This window comes from Amia ocellicauda, chromosome 23, assembly GCF_036373705.1.
Source record: "Amia ocellicauda isolate fAmiCal2 chromosome 23, fAmiCal2.hap1, whole genome shotgun sequence".
Lineage (NCBI taxonomy): Eukaryota > Metazoa > Chordata > Actinopteri > Amiiformes > Amiidae > Amia > Amia ocellicauda.
Window position 1 is genome coordinate 16191078 of NC_089872.1, and position 13052 is coordinate 16204129.

Genomic DNA, 13052 nt, shown 5'->3' on the forward strand with positions numbered 1-13052 from the left:
TTTTGATCATTCTCTATATTTCAGAATTGAAAATACATGTTTTTCTTATATGGTTTTGTCTTTCCTTCTTGAAGGTCCTAGATCAGGACATCTCGAGTCGCCAGAGCAGCATCTCCGCCATGAAAGAGAAGGTGAAGAAATTCATCGAGACAGCAGACCCTTCCATGGCGTCTTCCCTCCAAACAAAAATGGACACCTTATCCAACCGTTTCACAGATGCCTGTGAGAAACACAAGGAGAAGGTTGCCAAGTTGGAAGAGCTGAAGGAGAAGGTGGAGCTCTTTGAGAAGACTTATGAGAAAGTCCAGCAGTTTGTGGACAAAAGGTCTCAGGTCCTGTCTGAGACAGATGGGCCTGGGAGAAACGTCAATGAACTTTCTCAGTTAATGCAGGTAGTGTAATTTACCTTTTTAAAGTCATCCATTTCTCCTTGCATTTTGTGTGTTTGTTTATCAACGCTGAAAAAATGTAGTTTACAGAAAAGGCGCAATGGGAATGTTCTGGTGATAATTGTTACATTTTAGTTGTTTCCAAAAGAGAGTTTACATACTCATTATGATAGATAATAGAACCAATTGTAACAATCTATTTGTTCTATCAATGTTGAGTTGTTGCTCTGATACTATTTGTCAGGTTTCCAATATCAAGAGACACATGTTACCTGCTGTTTAAAACCCTTTCACTCACCTGTTTGGTTTTGTATTTTGCATTTCTTTAGGAAACAAACACTGAGCTGGGTGAACATGCCAAGGATGTGGAGCTGCTGAAAAATCTGTCCAAGGAACTGTCAGAGATGAGTCCAGAGGGAAGCAAAGCTCAGGTCCAGGACAAAATGGAGGCTCTTACTAAGAACTTCAAAGCATTCAAAGAGACGGTGAAGGAAAAGTAAGTGAATGAAGTGTCGTTTGCGTCTGTGCCAAACTCAAGCTTTTTCAGTTCCGCTGAATTCTTGCGATGAGTTATATGTTGTCCACAGCCCTGTTTTAATCAATTCACTTTATAACTTTGTAACAGTCTCACACATCTGCCATTTCAGACATTCCCCCTTTGAAGGCTATTTATATGTTCAATAGTCTTGTTTTGTCTCATGTATTATTTGTCTTTGTATTATTCTCTAACCCAACAAGTTTGAAAAAAATGTATAATAAATATATAGATTTAAAAATATTAAGTGTACATTTCTCTTAACTTACAGAGAAGAGGAGGTTTCTTCCTGCCAAGGGCAACTAAATGAATTTAAGTCAGCTGCTGAATGTCTCAGAAAGTGGATAGAGGAATCAACAGAAAAAGTCCCCATTGTCCAACCTTCATGCAGTGTGGACAACCTGGAGAAACATCAGCAGAAAGTCAATGTGAGTTGATTATTACATGATCCTTTTTGCCTTTGCAGTTTGCATTTATAAACAGAGTGCTACACAGTGCCTTTAAATATCTGATAGGGGTGGACAAACAGTGTCAAATTCCCATCACCAACAAATGGAACTGCAACACTGGCAGGGAAAAGTTCCAGCTTTTATAATAAACATATCCTTTCCAAAGCCTCTCACACTGGTTGTAATGGAAAATACGGCCCCATCGCAGTGTATAAATACTCCTCCACACATTCTAACATATTTTAGAGCACTTTCAAGTGCCGTGGGCATGAAATGAGATACATTGGTTTGTTTCAGAGCATATATTAAACAGTCAAGCTAAAGCATTGTTTTAACTCATTAACAACACAGATTTCAATGTTGAAGAAGCATGGAGACAAAATGTGGACGACTCATATTTAATAATTTCAATATCTTTAATAAGTATGTCAAAGACACATAGAACCAGCCACATAGACATCGGGCCCAGGTATGTTCCAAGGTCTGAAAACCTGCTAAGCTGTTTCTCTCAGTCTAATTGTGTGCTTGTCTCGATGTATTCTTAGACTTTGCTGGAGGAATGGACCTCCAGAGCACCTGCAGTGCAAGACATTAATAACAAAGGATCGGCGCTTTGTAGTTTAATCAGTGTCCTGACGTCTCCCGCAAAAACAAAGACTGTGAAGTCAGGTATGTTTTTTTTTTTTTAGATTTACGAGAGGGTGTTGCAAGGTGGATATATGAAACTGCTGTTAAATATTGCAATGTGGGATTACTACATTTTTGTCATTTCAATTTAAGCGGGGAAATTACAAACAACACAAAGCTAATAATATAATAATAACTGTATTGTAACTGTAGTATAATAGGATTTTCATTTAATGCATTTTATAATCGATCGGGTCGATCTCTATACTGTTGCTTTATTTTCAGGATCTGCTGTCACAAATGGTGCAGGTTCAAAGACCCACGCCTATCTAACCAACAAAGGTAAACAAATTATATACATATAAATATGTCCTAAAAGCATGTTCAAATTAAAGTGTGAACCCTTATAGTTTCTATTTATATTGTGATATGAATGTACTATGCATTTAATTGGCACTTCAAACTTCAAAGCAGTTACAGTGTTTTCCGTCTTTTCCCCTTGGAAGTTCATTCAAAAAAATATAATTGAAAAAATTTTTTGCAAATTGAAATTGTTGATCATCTCCATATTAAGAGCTAATTTGTTTAAACTAGGGATTTAAAAACATTGATTACAAAATAGCAGAGAGTCGGGTAGAATGAAAATGTTTGTTAGCGTGGAATGACATCATGTTATTTCAAGAACAATTTATGGGGACTTGGCACCATTCGAAGTCAGATGTGTTATATTTATCCTCTGCAGTTGAGTTAAAGGGATAGGTGCCGTATACAAATATAGCACCTTCACAACTTTTGTTAGTTTTCCTGTATTGAGCTGGAGGTTTACAGCTGCACCCTGCAGGCGTTACTGCTGTACAAATAAAATGCTTCTTGTTTTTCTGTTTGCAGAGATGACAGTCATTCAACAAAATATGTCATACATAAACGATGGCTATGAAAACCTGGGAGCTATTCTAAAGGGGAGAGCGGAAGAGCTGGGGGGATTGCTGCAAAACCTGCAAGAGACTCAGAAGGATGCCACATCTGTTATGCAGTGGTTAGAAGACATGAGTAAGACTGCTGCATCTTGGGATGCTGTATCCACCGAGGCCAATACTATGAAAGAACAAATGGAACAGCAAAAGGTACCTTCACTACTGTACAGATGTGAGGTCACATGACAGATCATATTAAGTCAAAGGAGTGAAGGTGTTCTGAGAGAAAGTTACATTTCACATAATTCATAAACATCTACACTCCAGAATTGTGCACTTCTCCTTTATATATGTCAACTATGACAAACAAATACTTTGATTACTTTTCTCACTATATGGTCTTGATAAGTGATGTTGACCGCTTGTGATTGGATAGTAGTGTCTTAGATTGACTTACTCTGCATCTGAATAAAGTTTGAGATGAGCATTTTCTCTGATGAAGCTCTACTTCAGTAAACATATTTAAATGTTTGTTTCAGGTGTTTGAAGAGGAGTTGAAACAAAAGCAAGGCAAGCTGCAGCAGCTGCGGGAGAAACTGCTCGACCTGATAGAGAAATATCCCGATTCTCCTGAAGCCGCAAAATGGAAGCAGATGTTGGACCAGATCGGTATTGTTGCAGTTGCTTCTTTCCAAATCTTTACAAGATCCAGGAGAAAGTGTTTTGTGTGCTAGTACACTCTTTACCTGAGGGATTATTTTGTTAACATGACACAAACCTGATACAGAAATGCTGTACAGGAGTAATGTGCAAACTGGGATTGTCCTCCACAAAACTTCTAAAACCATACTGCGAAGATGAAGACATTGTGATTCACACTGCTTGTTATGGAGAGTGCCTTTTTAATGTGCTTCTGATTGGTATTGCTTTTCTGTATGCTTAACTATAGATTCTACTTGGAAAGATATCAACACCTCTGTGGAAGATAGGAAACAGAAATTGGAGGAGTCCTCCAAACACCTGACCCAGTTCCAGACTGCAGAGGCCCAGCTGAAGCAATGGCTGTCAGAGAAAGAGCTAATGATGAGTGTCCTGGGCCCGCTTTCAGTCGATCCAAATATGCTTAACACACAAAAGCAGCAGGTCCAGGTGAGATTCACTCTGTGGCTTTTCAAGAGTTAACAAACGCAAATGTATTACTCATTTTGGACCATTTTGTGTTTCTTTTTGTCTTTTAAAAAAGAGGTGGTAAAGGTAGAGTGACTTCAGTGTTTTATGAGTACGGCCTAGACTGATTAAAAATAATATCTGCTGCCTTCATCCTATAGATTCTCCTGAATGAATTTGACAGCCACAAGTCACAGTATGATCAGCTGAATGAAGCCGCGCAAGGCATCCTCAGTGCGCCTGGAGAGCTCCCTCCCTCATGCGGCGTTGTGAAGGAGCAGTTGGCGGCCGTGGCACAGAAATGGGAAAACCTCACCGGCCAGCTGAGCCAGAGGTCTGAGCGCATTGACCAGGCCATCACTAAGACCACCGAGTTCCAGAACCTCCTGAAGGACATCTCGGACAAAGTGGCCACCTTGGACGACACCCTTCGCGGCCAGCCTTCGTTGAGCGCGCAGCCCGACGCTGTTAAAAAGCAACTGGAGATCGCCAGTGACATCTGCTCCCAGCTGAGGGAAGAGAAGCAGCGGATCAGCGAAGCAGAAACTCTCTGCTCGGATCTCTCTGCCCTGGTCGCTGAAGAGTACCTGAAAGCCGATCTCACCAGGCAGTTGGAAAGTGTCAAAAAGCCGTTTAAAGAGCTTGAAGAAAAAGCAGGTTTGTTTCACTACTCTTCTTCTGAAACATTTTGAATTAAATTTAGTCAATATTATTTACAAACCCACATTTTATATATTTTTTATGCCTTTAAAACAGGGAGATATGACTCGCCCATTAACTGAGAAGGAGAAGTACATACATCAAACTTACTGTTAAGTGACTCATAATGTCTCATAATTCAGAGTTGCAATGAAGCCAAACCAACTTCTATTTGCTTCACCTTTACATCATTTCCTTTGCTTGTCTTGCCTTTACATTTAAATGTAAATACAATTATTACTGCAATGATGAATGATACATATAATTGGAAAATAAATCTTACTGCAGGATGTTAATTATTTTCTTAATCAAATATTTGTTCTCTTTAAACATTAGAACAAGTATTATCTTTAGTGGTGTTAGATTTGAATGTATACTCTTGTCATATCTGATAAGAATGAATGTCTCAAAGAGGATGCAGGAAACAGACCTTGGTTTTTAAGACTCAGGTATATTTATTCTGCTTAATTGTGTGTTGTCTGCTAATTAGATATGTTTATGTCTGTAATGACCCCAACAAGATTAGATAATGTGAAATGTGAATCAGTTGAGTCACATGGCGGAAACTGTGGTCCCTGTGTTAAGCAGAATAAGATGTTGTCACATGCTGATATCATATTTTATATTCTTAGTCTTCAAATCTAATTTGTTTTGTGTAGGAAACCGGATACAGGAGCTCAATTCTACGTTTGCCAGCTCTCAACACTTCAATCAGATGTCCAAAGATTTCCAAACTTGGTTGGATGGGAAAATGCAGGAACAGTCTAAGTCTCCTGCAATATCTGCTAAAATTGAAACCCTGCAGCAAAATATTAGCGAACATGTGGAATTCCAGCAGGCTCTGATGGACCAGGGGGCAGCGTATGAAACACTAATGAAGGAAGGCGACTCGCTCTTGCAGAGTACCCATGGTGCCGAGAAAAGCGCACTGCAGGGTCAACTTTCTGCACTTAAGTCAAATTGGGACGAGGTGAAGAAAAAATCAGCAGACAGGATGGATAAGTTGCAAGGCTGCCTTCAGAGGGCTCAGAAATACAGAGATCATGTTGAAAAATTGAGCCCATGGATAGAGGAGTGTGAAAGCAAGGCCAGCGAAGTTAAAATCTGCATTAATCCTGCTGAGGTGGAGCGCTCAATCTCTGAGGTCAAAGCCCTGCAGAAGGATGCGGACAAGCACCGCGGCCTAGTGGAGCTGTTGAACAATGCGGCTGACAGCTTGCTTGAAGTGGCCCATGCAGATGAAGACTTTGTCAGAGACGAGAAAGCTTCAATTAACCAGAAGCTAGACAATGTGATCGAGAAACTGCAGCAGAAGAAGGATTCCTTGGATGAGATTGCGCAGCGTCTGAAAGAGTTTAATGAGTCTCAGAAAGAAGCTAAGGGGCAGTTGGATGTAGCCAGGAAACAACTTGAGGTCCATGTATCCCTGGGAGCACAGGCCTACAGCAACAAGCACCTCGCCAACATGCAGGACCAGCAGAAGTCTCTTGCAGCGTTAAAACCCCAGGTGGATTACCTGAAAAACCTTGCTCAGGGATTGGTGGTTGATGTACCAGATGCAGCAGGGGTTACGGATCTGTTGCTGGAGACCGACTCTCTTGAGAAGGACTACAACTTGGTCAGCAAGGAAGTGGAAGAGAATTGCTCAATGGTGGAGACCAAGCTACAAGGAATCGGACAGTTCCAGAACAGCATCCGAGAAATGTTCTCGCAGTTTGCGGACTTCGACGACGAGCTCGACAGCATGGCGCCTGTGGCCAGAGACCTGGACACCTTGCAGTCGCAGAAGGACGACATCAAAGGTTTTATTTCCAAACTGGAGGAACTGATGGCCAACACAGTGAGAGACAACACAAGCTGCAAGAAGATGCTGGAGTCCGAGGCATCTCCGGACCTGCTGGGCTTAAAACGGGACCTGGAGGCCTTAAACAAGCAGTGTACCAAGTTAATGGACAGAGCCAAAGGGAGAGAAGAGCAAGTTGAAAGCACGCTTTCCCGGATGGACGAGCTGTATCAGAAACTCAAGCAGTTCACGGATAAACTTGGTGTCGCTCAGAAACGCCACGAATCTCAAGGGCCAGTTGGAATGGAGACTGAGATCATCAACCAACAGCTGGAAGCCTTTAAGGTAAGAGACCGGTCAGTTTTATTGATGGCTTGACCTACAATATGTCCTTTGTGCACTTGCTCCTTACAAAGTGTGTAGGTTCTTAATTCTCCATTATCTACCATTTTTCAGAAGTTGTACTTTTAGAAAAGTCTGTATTGAAAAGTATTGTCTTTCTACTTCACGTTCCAGCTAAACAGGTTTATGGTATTTGCTTTTGTTGTCAAGTGTATTTATTTCTGTCTGCTGTGGTTCACCATTTCATTTTGTTTGTGAGCATCTGGCAGTGACAAAAGAGCACCACACTAAGGGCTATTGTTAAGGGTGACGATTCAGAAGACAGCTGCAAGTCAGCAGGGTTTTGCATGTTAAACAGCCCCGGTGCAGACGCAAGAGCCCAGTTTTGTTCTTTAACACCAGTAGAAAAATGTAACATGCATGTAGACTTCAATTTTATTGATACTATTAAGAGATGAAAGAGCCGATTCTGACATTTTTAGCTTCCAAGAACCGAGTAAGTCGTTACTGGTTTTCAGACATCTGCTCGTGTTTGCTGTTATCTTTCTTCGTCCAGAAATGATTTTTGGCACAGATACAATAGCTGTGGTATGTTCAAGCTGCTGGTTTTCATTATTAGATGATGTTTTTCTGATCTAGAAAATAATTAAGATATATCTTCCATACCTACTTACAAGCCAATATTCCTGGAGCAAAGGATGTTTGGTCAACCTCACATTGCATATACTTTGGCTTCTGGGAATTGATTGCTGCAATTGCCGCTTATGGTAGATTTGTTAATAAAATCATATATGTAATAGTTTAAATATTAACCAAATATTTATATAATCTTGGGAGAGTGCTCACTCTTTTGCTTTCTAAGACGCCAGTATCATCCCTCCATGTTTATTGATATTGTAACACACACAATCATTAGCTTTACAAATGTTGCTGAAATCGTTGCATTATATTCCCAACACAGACTGCTTTTCATTAAATTAATCCCTTCAAGCTGAAGAGGGACACACAACTGTTGTTTCATTAGGATACAAATGTAGCGGATAAATACCCACTATATATTAACAAAGAGTATCATATTGACATGCTCCACATTTATTGCTGAAAATAGCTGTACTTGTTATGTCGATAAATACCCAAGAGGATTATAGAGATTTAACGTTTCTCTTTGGATTTAAAATGTGAAAATAGTTACTTACATTTCACAAAATACCCCTACACTAACAACATATATTTCTCTTTTGTGTGCAGTGTTCTAACATAACACATGAGGTTACAATAAGGCCATTAATGCCATAAAATAAACTGGTTGAGTGACTATATTTGTATATATACCAGGGACCTTATATTTAATTCATTGCTTGTGTGGAGGGATCCTACCATTGTATTATCACATGCATGTGTTTATGACGTTTAAAAAAAATAGCATTGGATTTTCTCTCCTCCCCCCTTTCTTTTCACAAATCTCTTAGGGTTGTCAGTTTGGTTATGTATGAATACGGAAATTTATATGTGTATCTCTGCTGTCAGCTCTGGTGAATTGATGGCTCATCATTCCTGCGCTGAATAACATCAGTTGCAGCTGAACAACCTGCTCAGTATTGGTTTTATTCATCCCCTTTGTGATGCTTTTGCCCGAGGGTGTTCAATAATAACTTTGCTTTGAAGGGAAATCAGCATTGTATTGATTTACGCTATTATGCCGGCCCTGGTTCCCACGGATAAAGTTTAAGCTAAGAGTACAGCATAATAGTTTTCGTCTGTCTTTGAAGAGCAGGAAAGAACTGTTTTCTGTGTTGCTGTCATGTGGTGAAAACAAGCTTTTCAAACTCTAGAAAAAAAACGCAACAAAAAGTATGTAAACCTTTCAAAATGAGCATGAACAATGTCTTCAGCGATCCTCAATTTATTAATACATATTAGAATATTAATTTTCCATTGAGACTGATTCTGAGACTGTTATTCCAACAACTGTGTGCTTTGTTTCTTTAAGCAGTCTTTGTTCACACTATTGAAGTCATTTGTTTATATTTCTGATTTACATGTGGTCATTAATTCGATCTGTGCTGGTCATTCGATTTTTTGAACGCCTGAAAGATGTGGCACAAACCCCTGTGAGGAGCTCTAGGTGCCGTTTCGTGCTCAGACGTTACATCAGTGCCTCTGGTGAAACTGAAATTTCTGCTACCTGAATCATTGCTGATGTTCTCTCTGTAGGTGGGGGAAAATGTGCTATTGTGCCGACCACAAAGAAAAGCTTAATCATCACCACCGCTACGTTTTACTCTCTTTGTAGAAACCTGAGATGGGTGCCCCAGAATGCAGGCACTATCCAACGTGCATTGTGTCATGATGGAGTTAACTTTCCACAGGGATCATATTGCATGTTTTTATAGTTGCATTAGATAAAAGACATCAACGTAGCACATTTTTTTGCAAGCGATTTGGAGCCCTGAAGCCTGTAATTGTCTTAGGGTTTTTTAGTTTCTTTGAATGAACCCTGTGTCAACTCTTTGAGGACAATTACAGTTTTCAGTGACCTTCATTGTTGTGGGGCAGAGATAAACTGCTGTTTCTAAAGAGGAGGTTCAATATATGTCTATATGGTACAATCACGAGGGATATATTTAATCTTGAATGAAATGAAATGAAAAGATTGTTTTCAAACAGTTTTAAAATGTATTCATTATTTAAAAAAAATACAAAAATACATTTCCTTTGTGTTTTTAATTTGCACAACAAATTTATTTTTGCATGTTTTTACAGCTTTACTTTGTATATAAAGTCACTCACATACTTATTAAATTATTAGCAGTGAATTCATTCATCTAGGGTTTGTTGCTATGGCATTGCAAATAATTCAAGGGGAATTGTAATGATGGGGCAAATATTGCTTTCACCCTCTAAGGAAAGGGATCCAAATTTATCCTGCTTTTTTTAATTTACAGCTTGGATTATGTCTAAAAACTATCTGCTGAATATCCCCTCACTAAATCCCCCGGATCACTTTAACGGCGTGTATTTCTTTGCCAGATTTTCACTTTATAAGCTTGCCGGAGCGGCCTTTATTGGCAGAAGACATCTAGCAGCTCGAACATTTGCTCTCTTATCTTGGTGCTGTACTGCTGGCGAAACAAAAATAAATACCTCTGATTTCATTCTCTCTGCCTCTTGCTTTGAAAGGCATTTGGTTGGCTTGGCAGTGCTCGTGGTGTTAAATTACCTGAGACCAGAGCCACTTCCAACATTCCCGGGTAATTAGCAGGATACAAGCACACTCCTGGGCAGTCTATAAAGGCAACAGGGTTTTTTGTTTGTGTTTGTTTTTTTCACGAGAGCTGCGATTCTGTCCGGCATGATGTCACCAGATTGAAGCTTCCGTCGGTCGGTGCGTTCTTTAAGCCGCTTGCATTCCTCCCCCGGCATCAGCTCTGTCCTCCTCAGAAACAAGACAAATGGTGTTTAGTGAAAAGATGACTAAGAAGTTAAGTCATGTGGGCCATGGAGACAGAAGGAGAGAATTAAAGGGGTCAAGCATCTACCAATCACCATGTGATGGAGCACCCCTAGTACGAATGGAGTTGTGGCAGATGTTGCCGGAATAATAAAAAGGGGCGTGCTTTCGAGCACACTGCCAGGAGGGTGTCTGTCATTTCAGGAAAACCCAGAGAGAGCAGGAGAGCTTTTTATCTGGAGCTGTAGGCTGGATGTGGATTGTCCTTTGTTTTAGGAACCAGTGGATATTTTTTTTTCTGAGGTCTGGTTCTACGTGCTAAAGATATCCTTCAACTGCATACAGGGTGAGAGAGACCTATTTTTAAGGAAGAGAAGGCAGGCAGCTTCTGGCAAGAGTTAGTTTGGAATCAAGCTTTCAACTGGAGGAGGGGGGAAATATGCTAAAAGTGTTCACCATGCAAAGGAATAAACACCCAGGGAATTGTGTGAAGCTAAGTGATTAACAAAGTGATTTCAATGGATTGAAGCTACCACCAGGAAAACTGTTCTTTCTTTGGAAATCAAAGCCTCAGTCTGAAGGAAAAATCAGGAGAAGAGCTTACTGTTTTCAGCCAGTACTCTACCAAGAAGGAAAGCTTTTTTACTTATCTCTCTCTCATTTTTAAACCACCGGGTTTGTCTTTCTTGCTAGTTTTCGTAGTGAGTACACCCACGATAAGCATTCAGTTTTAGGTTTTGTATGAGAGAAATATATATATATATATAAATATATATATATTTATAATGATCATATTTTGTGTCTACAAATTATATATATTTTAATACATTTAAGTTATATACCAAGTTTTGTATGAAAGTATTGTTTGCAAGTAACAAATATAAATGGCAAGATTTATTAGAAGAAAAAATATTTAATAAGTATGAGCTCCTTTATGCATTTGTAGTACAAATCTGCATGTATAACACACATGTAGAAGCATTTTGTTTGCACTGTCTATAACCTGTGAACCTCATACATATTAATTTGGTACACTGTTGAGGAAAAGTATTATTTACCCCTAGAGATTTTGAACTGTTTGTTCATATGCTAACTGATCTGTGAAGTATCAGAGCTCTAAAATATGGGGAAACCTTTAAGCAGACCTGACTGTTTACGTCAAAACCCTACCTGTGTCGGTACAGGGGAGGAGGAGGATCTGAACATCGAGGACTGTTATGTGCCTCAGAGATCAATATATGACACCGTTAGACTCAATGAACAGATTGACTCGGGCTCAAAAGGCAGTCTTGCATCCCGGCACTTTACAGATCGCACTCTTCCATACAGCCACCGGACGCTGGATATGAGTACTCTTTGTAGCAATGGTGTCTTGGCCTCGTCCAGCGTCTTTGAGCTGAGAAGTCGTGAGATGAACAAGCTGGACGAGAAGATGATTTTTGACGCACTGAAACTCAATAGCGACATTATTAGGCCTTCAGGGATGGTGTTACCCAAAGCAAAGTCGCACGGGGAGAAGAAGGAAAACAGGAGGTCGTGGAGAATGTTTACACCAGCCAACTTTGCCGACTACACCAACAGGAGTGAGGGCTCCTTTACAGACGGTGCCGAGGTGTCGGATCTGTCTAAGGGAGGCAAAGGCAAAAGCACCACAAACTCTCTTACCTCAGAGGAGGACTCAGGCCTGTGTAGTCCGACAGCCGAGCGCGAGCGGAGGTATCACACTGCTGGGAAGGCGGATACAGGTCACAGGAGCTTGTCATCCTACGAGGCCGTTCATACCACGGAGGAACTGACAGAAGAGCGTTCTGTTCATTCCGACAGAGTGGCGCATCTTTGCAACCCGTCACGTGATCCAATTCCCGTAACTTTATATTACAATGATGCCACAGAGCAGGAAATGCCACAGGGAGTTGACATGTGTGTAACAGATCACCACAGAACTGAACATATGGAAGAAAATGGAGGTGACCAGGACTTGTTTTGCAGGATACCGACAAAATTACCCAATGGCGTGCACTATATCGGCTATGAGCTCCACTCCGAAACGTATTCAGATTACGAGGAACTTCCCACGGCAGAACTGTTAGACGACTTTCCCCCTCCTCGGGACTTGGACTCGAACATGGTAGGAGAAAAACAACGAGGACCAAGACCCAGTATGATGGTGGAAGACGTAGCATCTGGTTATTTAAAGCAAGATAGTTCCGAATCCCCTCCTGAAGAAGCAGATTTAAAAGACTTAACCTGCTCGATAGAAAATGAAGATTCCCAGACAAACGGAGACTTTCAGATGAACAGCATGGATGAGGGGATCAACAGCATGGTAAAGACAAGAGCCACATGTCCTGAAATAGGAAAAAACTTTTTCCTCTTCCAAGGTACCCAATGCACAGTGTATAAAGCCAGCGGTCTACAAACACCAAGACAAGAGAGCTGACAGTGAGGTCAACCGAGTAAACACTTACTATGATAAGTAGAGCACTTTTGATTAGGTTTCCTTGGTAACCTGCCTCAAAAAACTCCTTACCCATCAGATTAAAAGATTGATTTAGTTTGCTTTTCTAGCTAGCCTTTGACACAGACTATATGATCCTATACAGCTGTGTCTTACAAACAAACACAGGTACTTGTTTTGAGCTGTCTTTTCCCATGCGCTTGAATGCTTTAGCAGAACACTGTGTGATGCCAAGTTC

The 13052-nt window shown here is 40.5% G+C and overlaps 1 protein-coding gene across 9 annotated transcripts in view; it reads left to right on the forward strand.

The window, feature by feature from the left end:
• dst (dystonin) overlaps positions 1-13052 on the forward strand; it is a 135148-nt gene that overhangs the window by 90065 nt on the left and 32031 nt on the right. For all 9 annotated transcript variants that reach the window (XM_066696819.1, XM_066696823.1, XM_066696826.1 and 6 more), the window contains 10 exons: positions 75-392; positions 719-885; positions 1196-1352; positions 1919-2042; positions 2286-2342; positions 2889-3124; positions 3454-3583; positions 3864-4063; positions 4243-4738; positions 5440-6908. In XM_066696819.1, the coding sequence (XP_066552916.1) occupies positions 75-392; positions 719-885; positions 1196-1352; positions 1919-2042; positions 2286-2342; positions 2889-3124; positions 3454-3583; positions 3864-4063; positions 4243-4738; positions 5440-6908 (3354 nt within the window). The remainder of the gene's footprint in view (positions 1-74; positions 393-718; positions 886-1195; positions 1353-1918; positions 2043-2285; positions 2343-2888; positions 3125-3453; positions 3584-3863; positions 4064-4242; positions 4739-5439; positions 6909-13052) is intronic.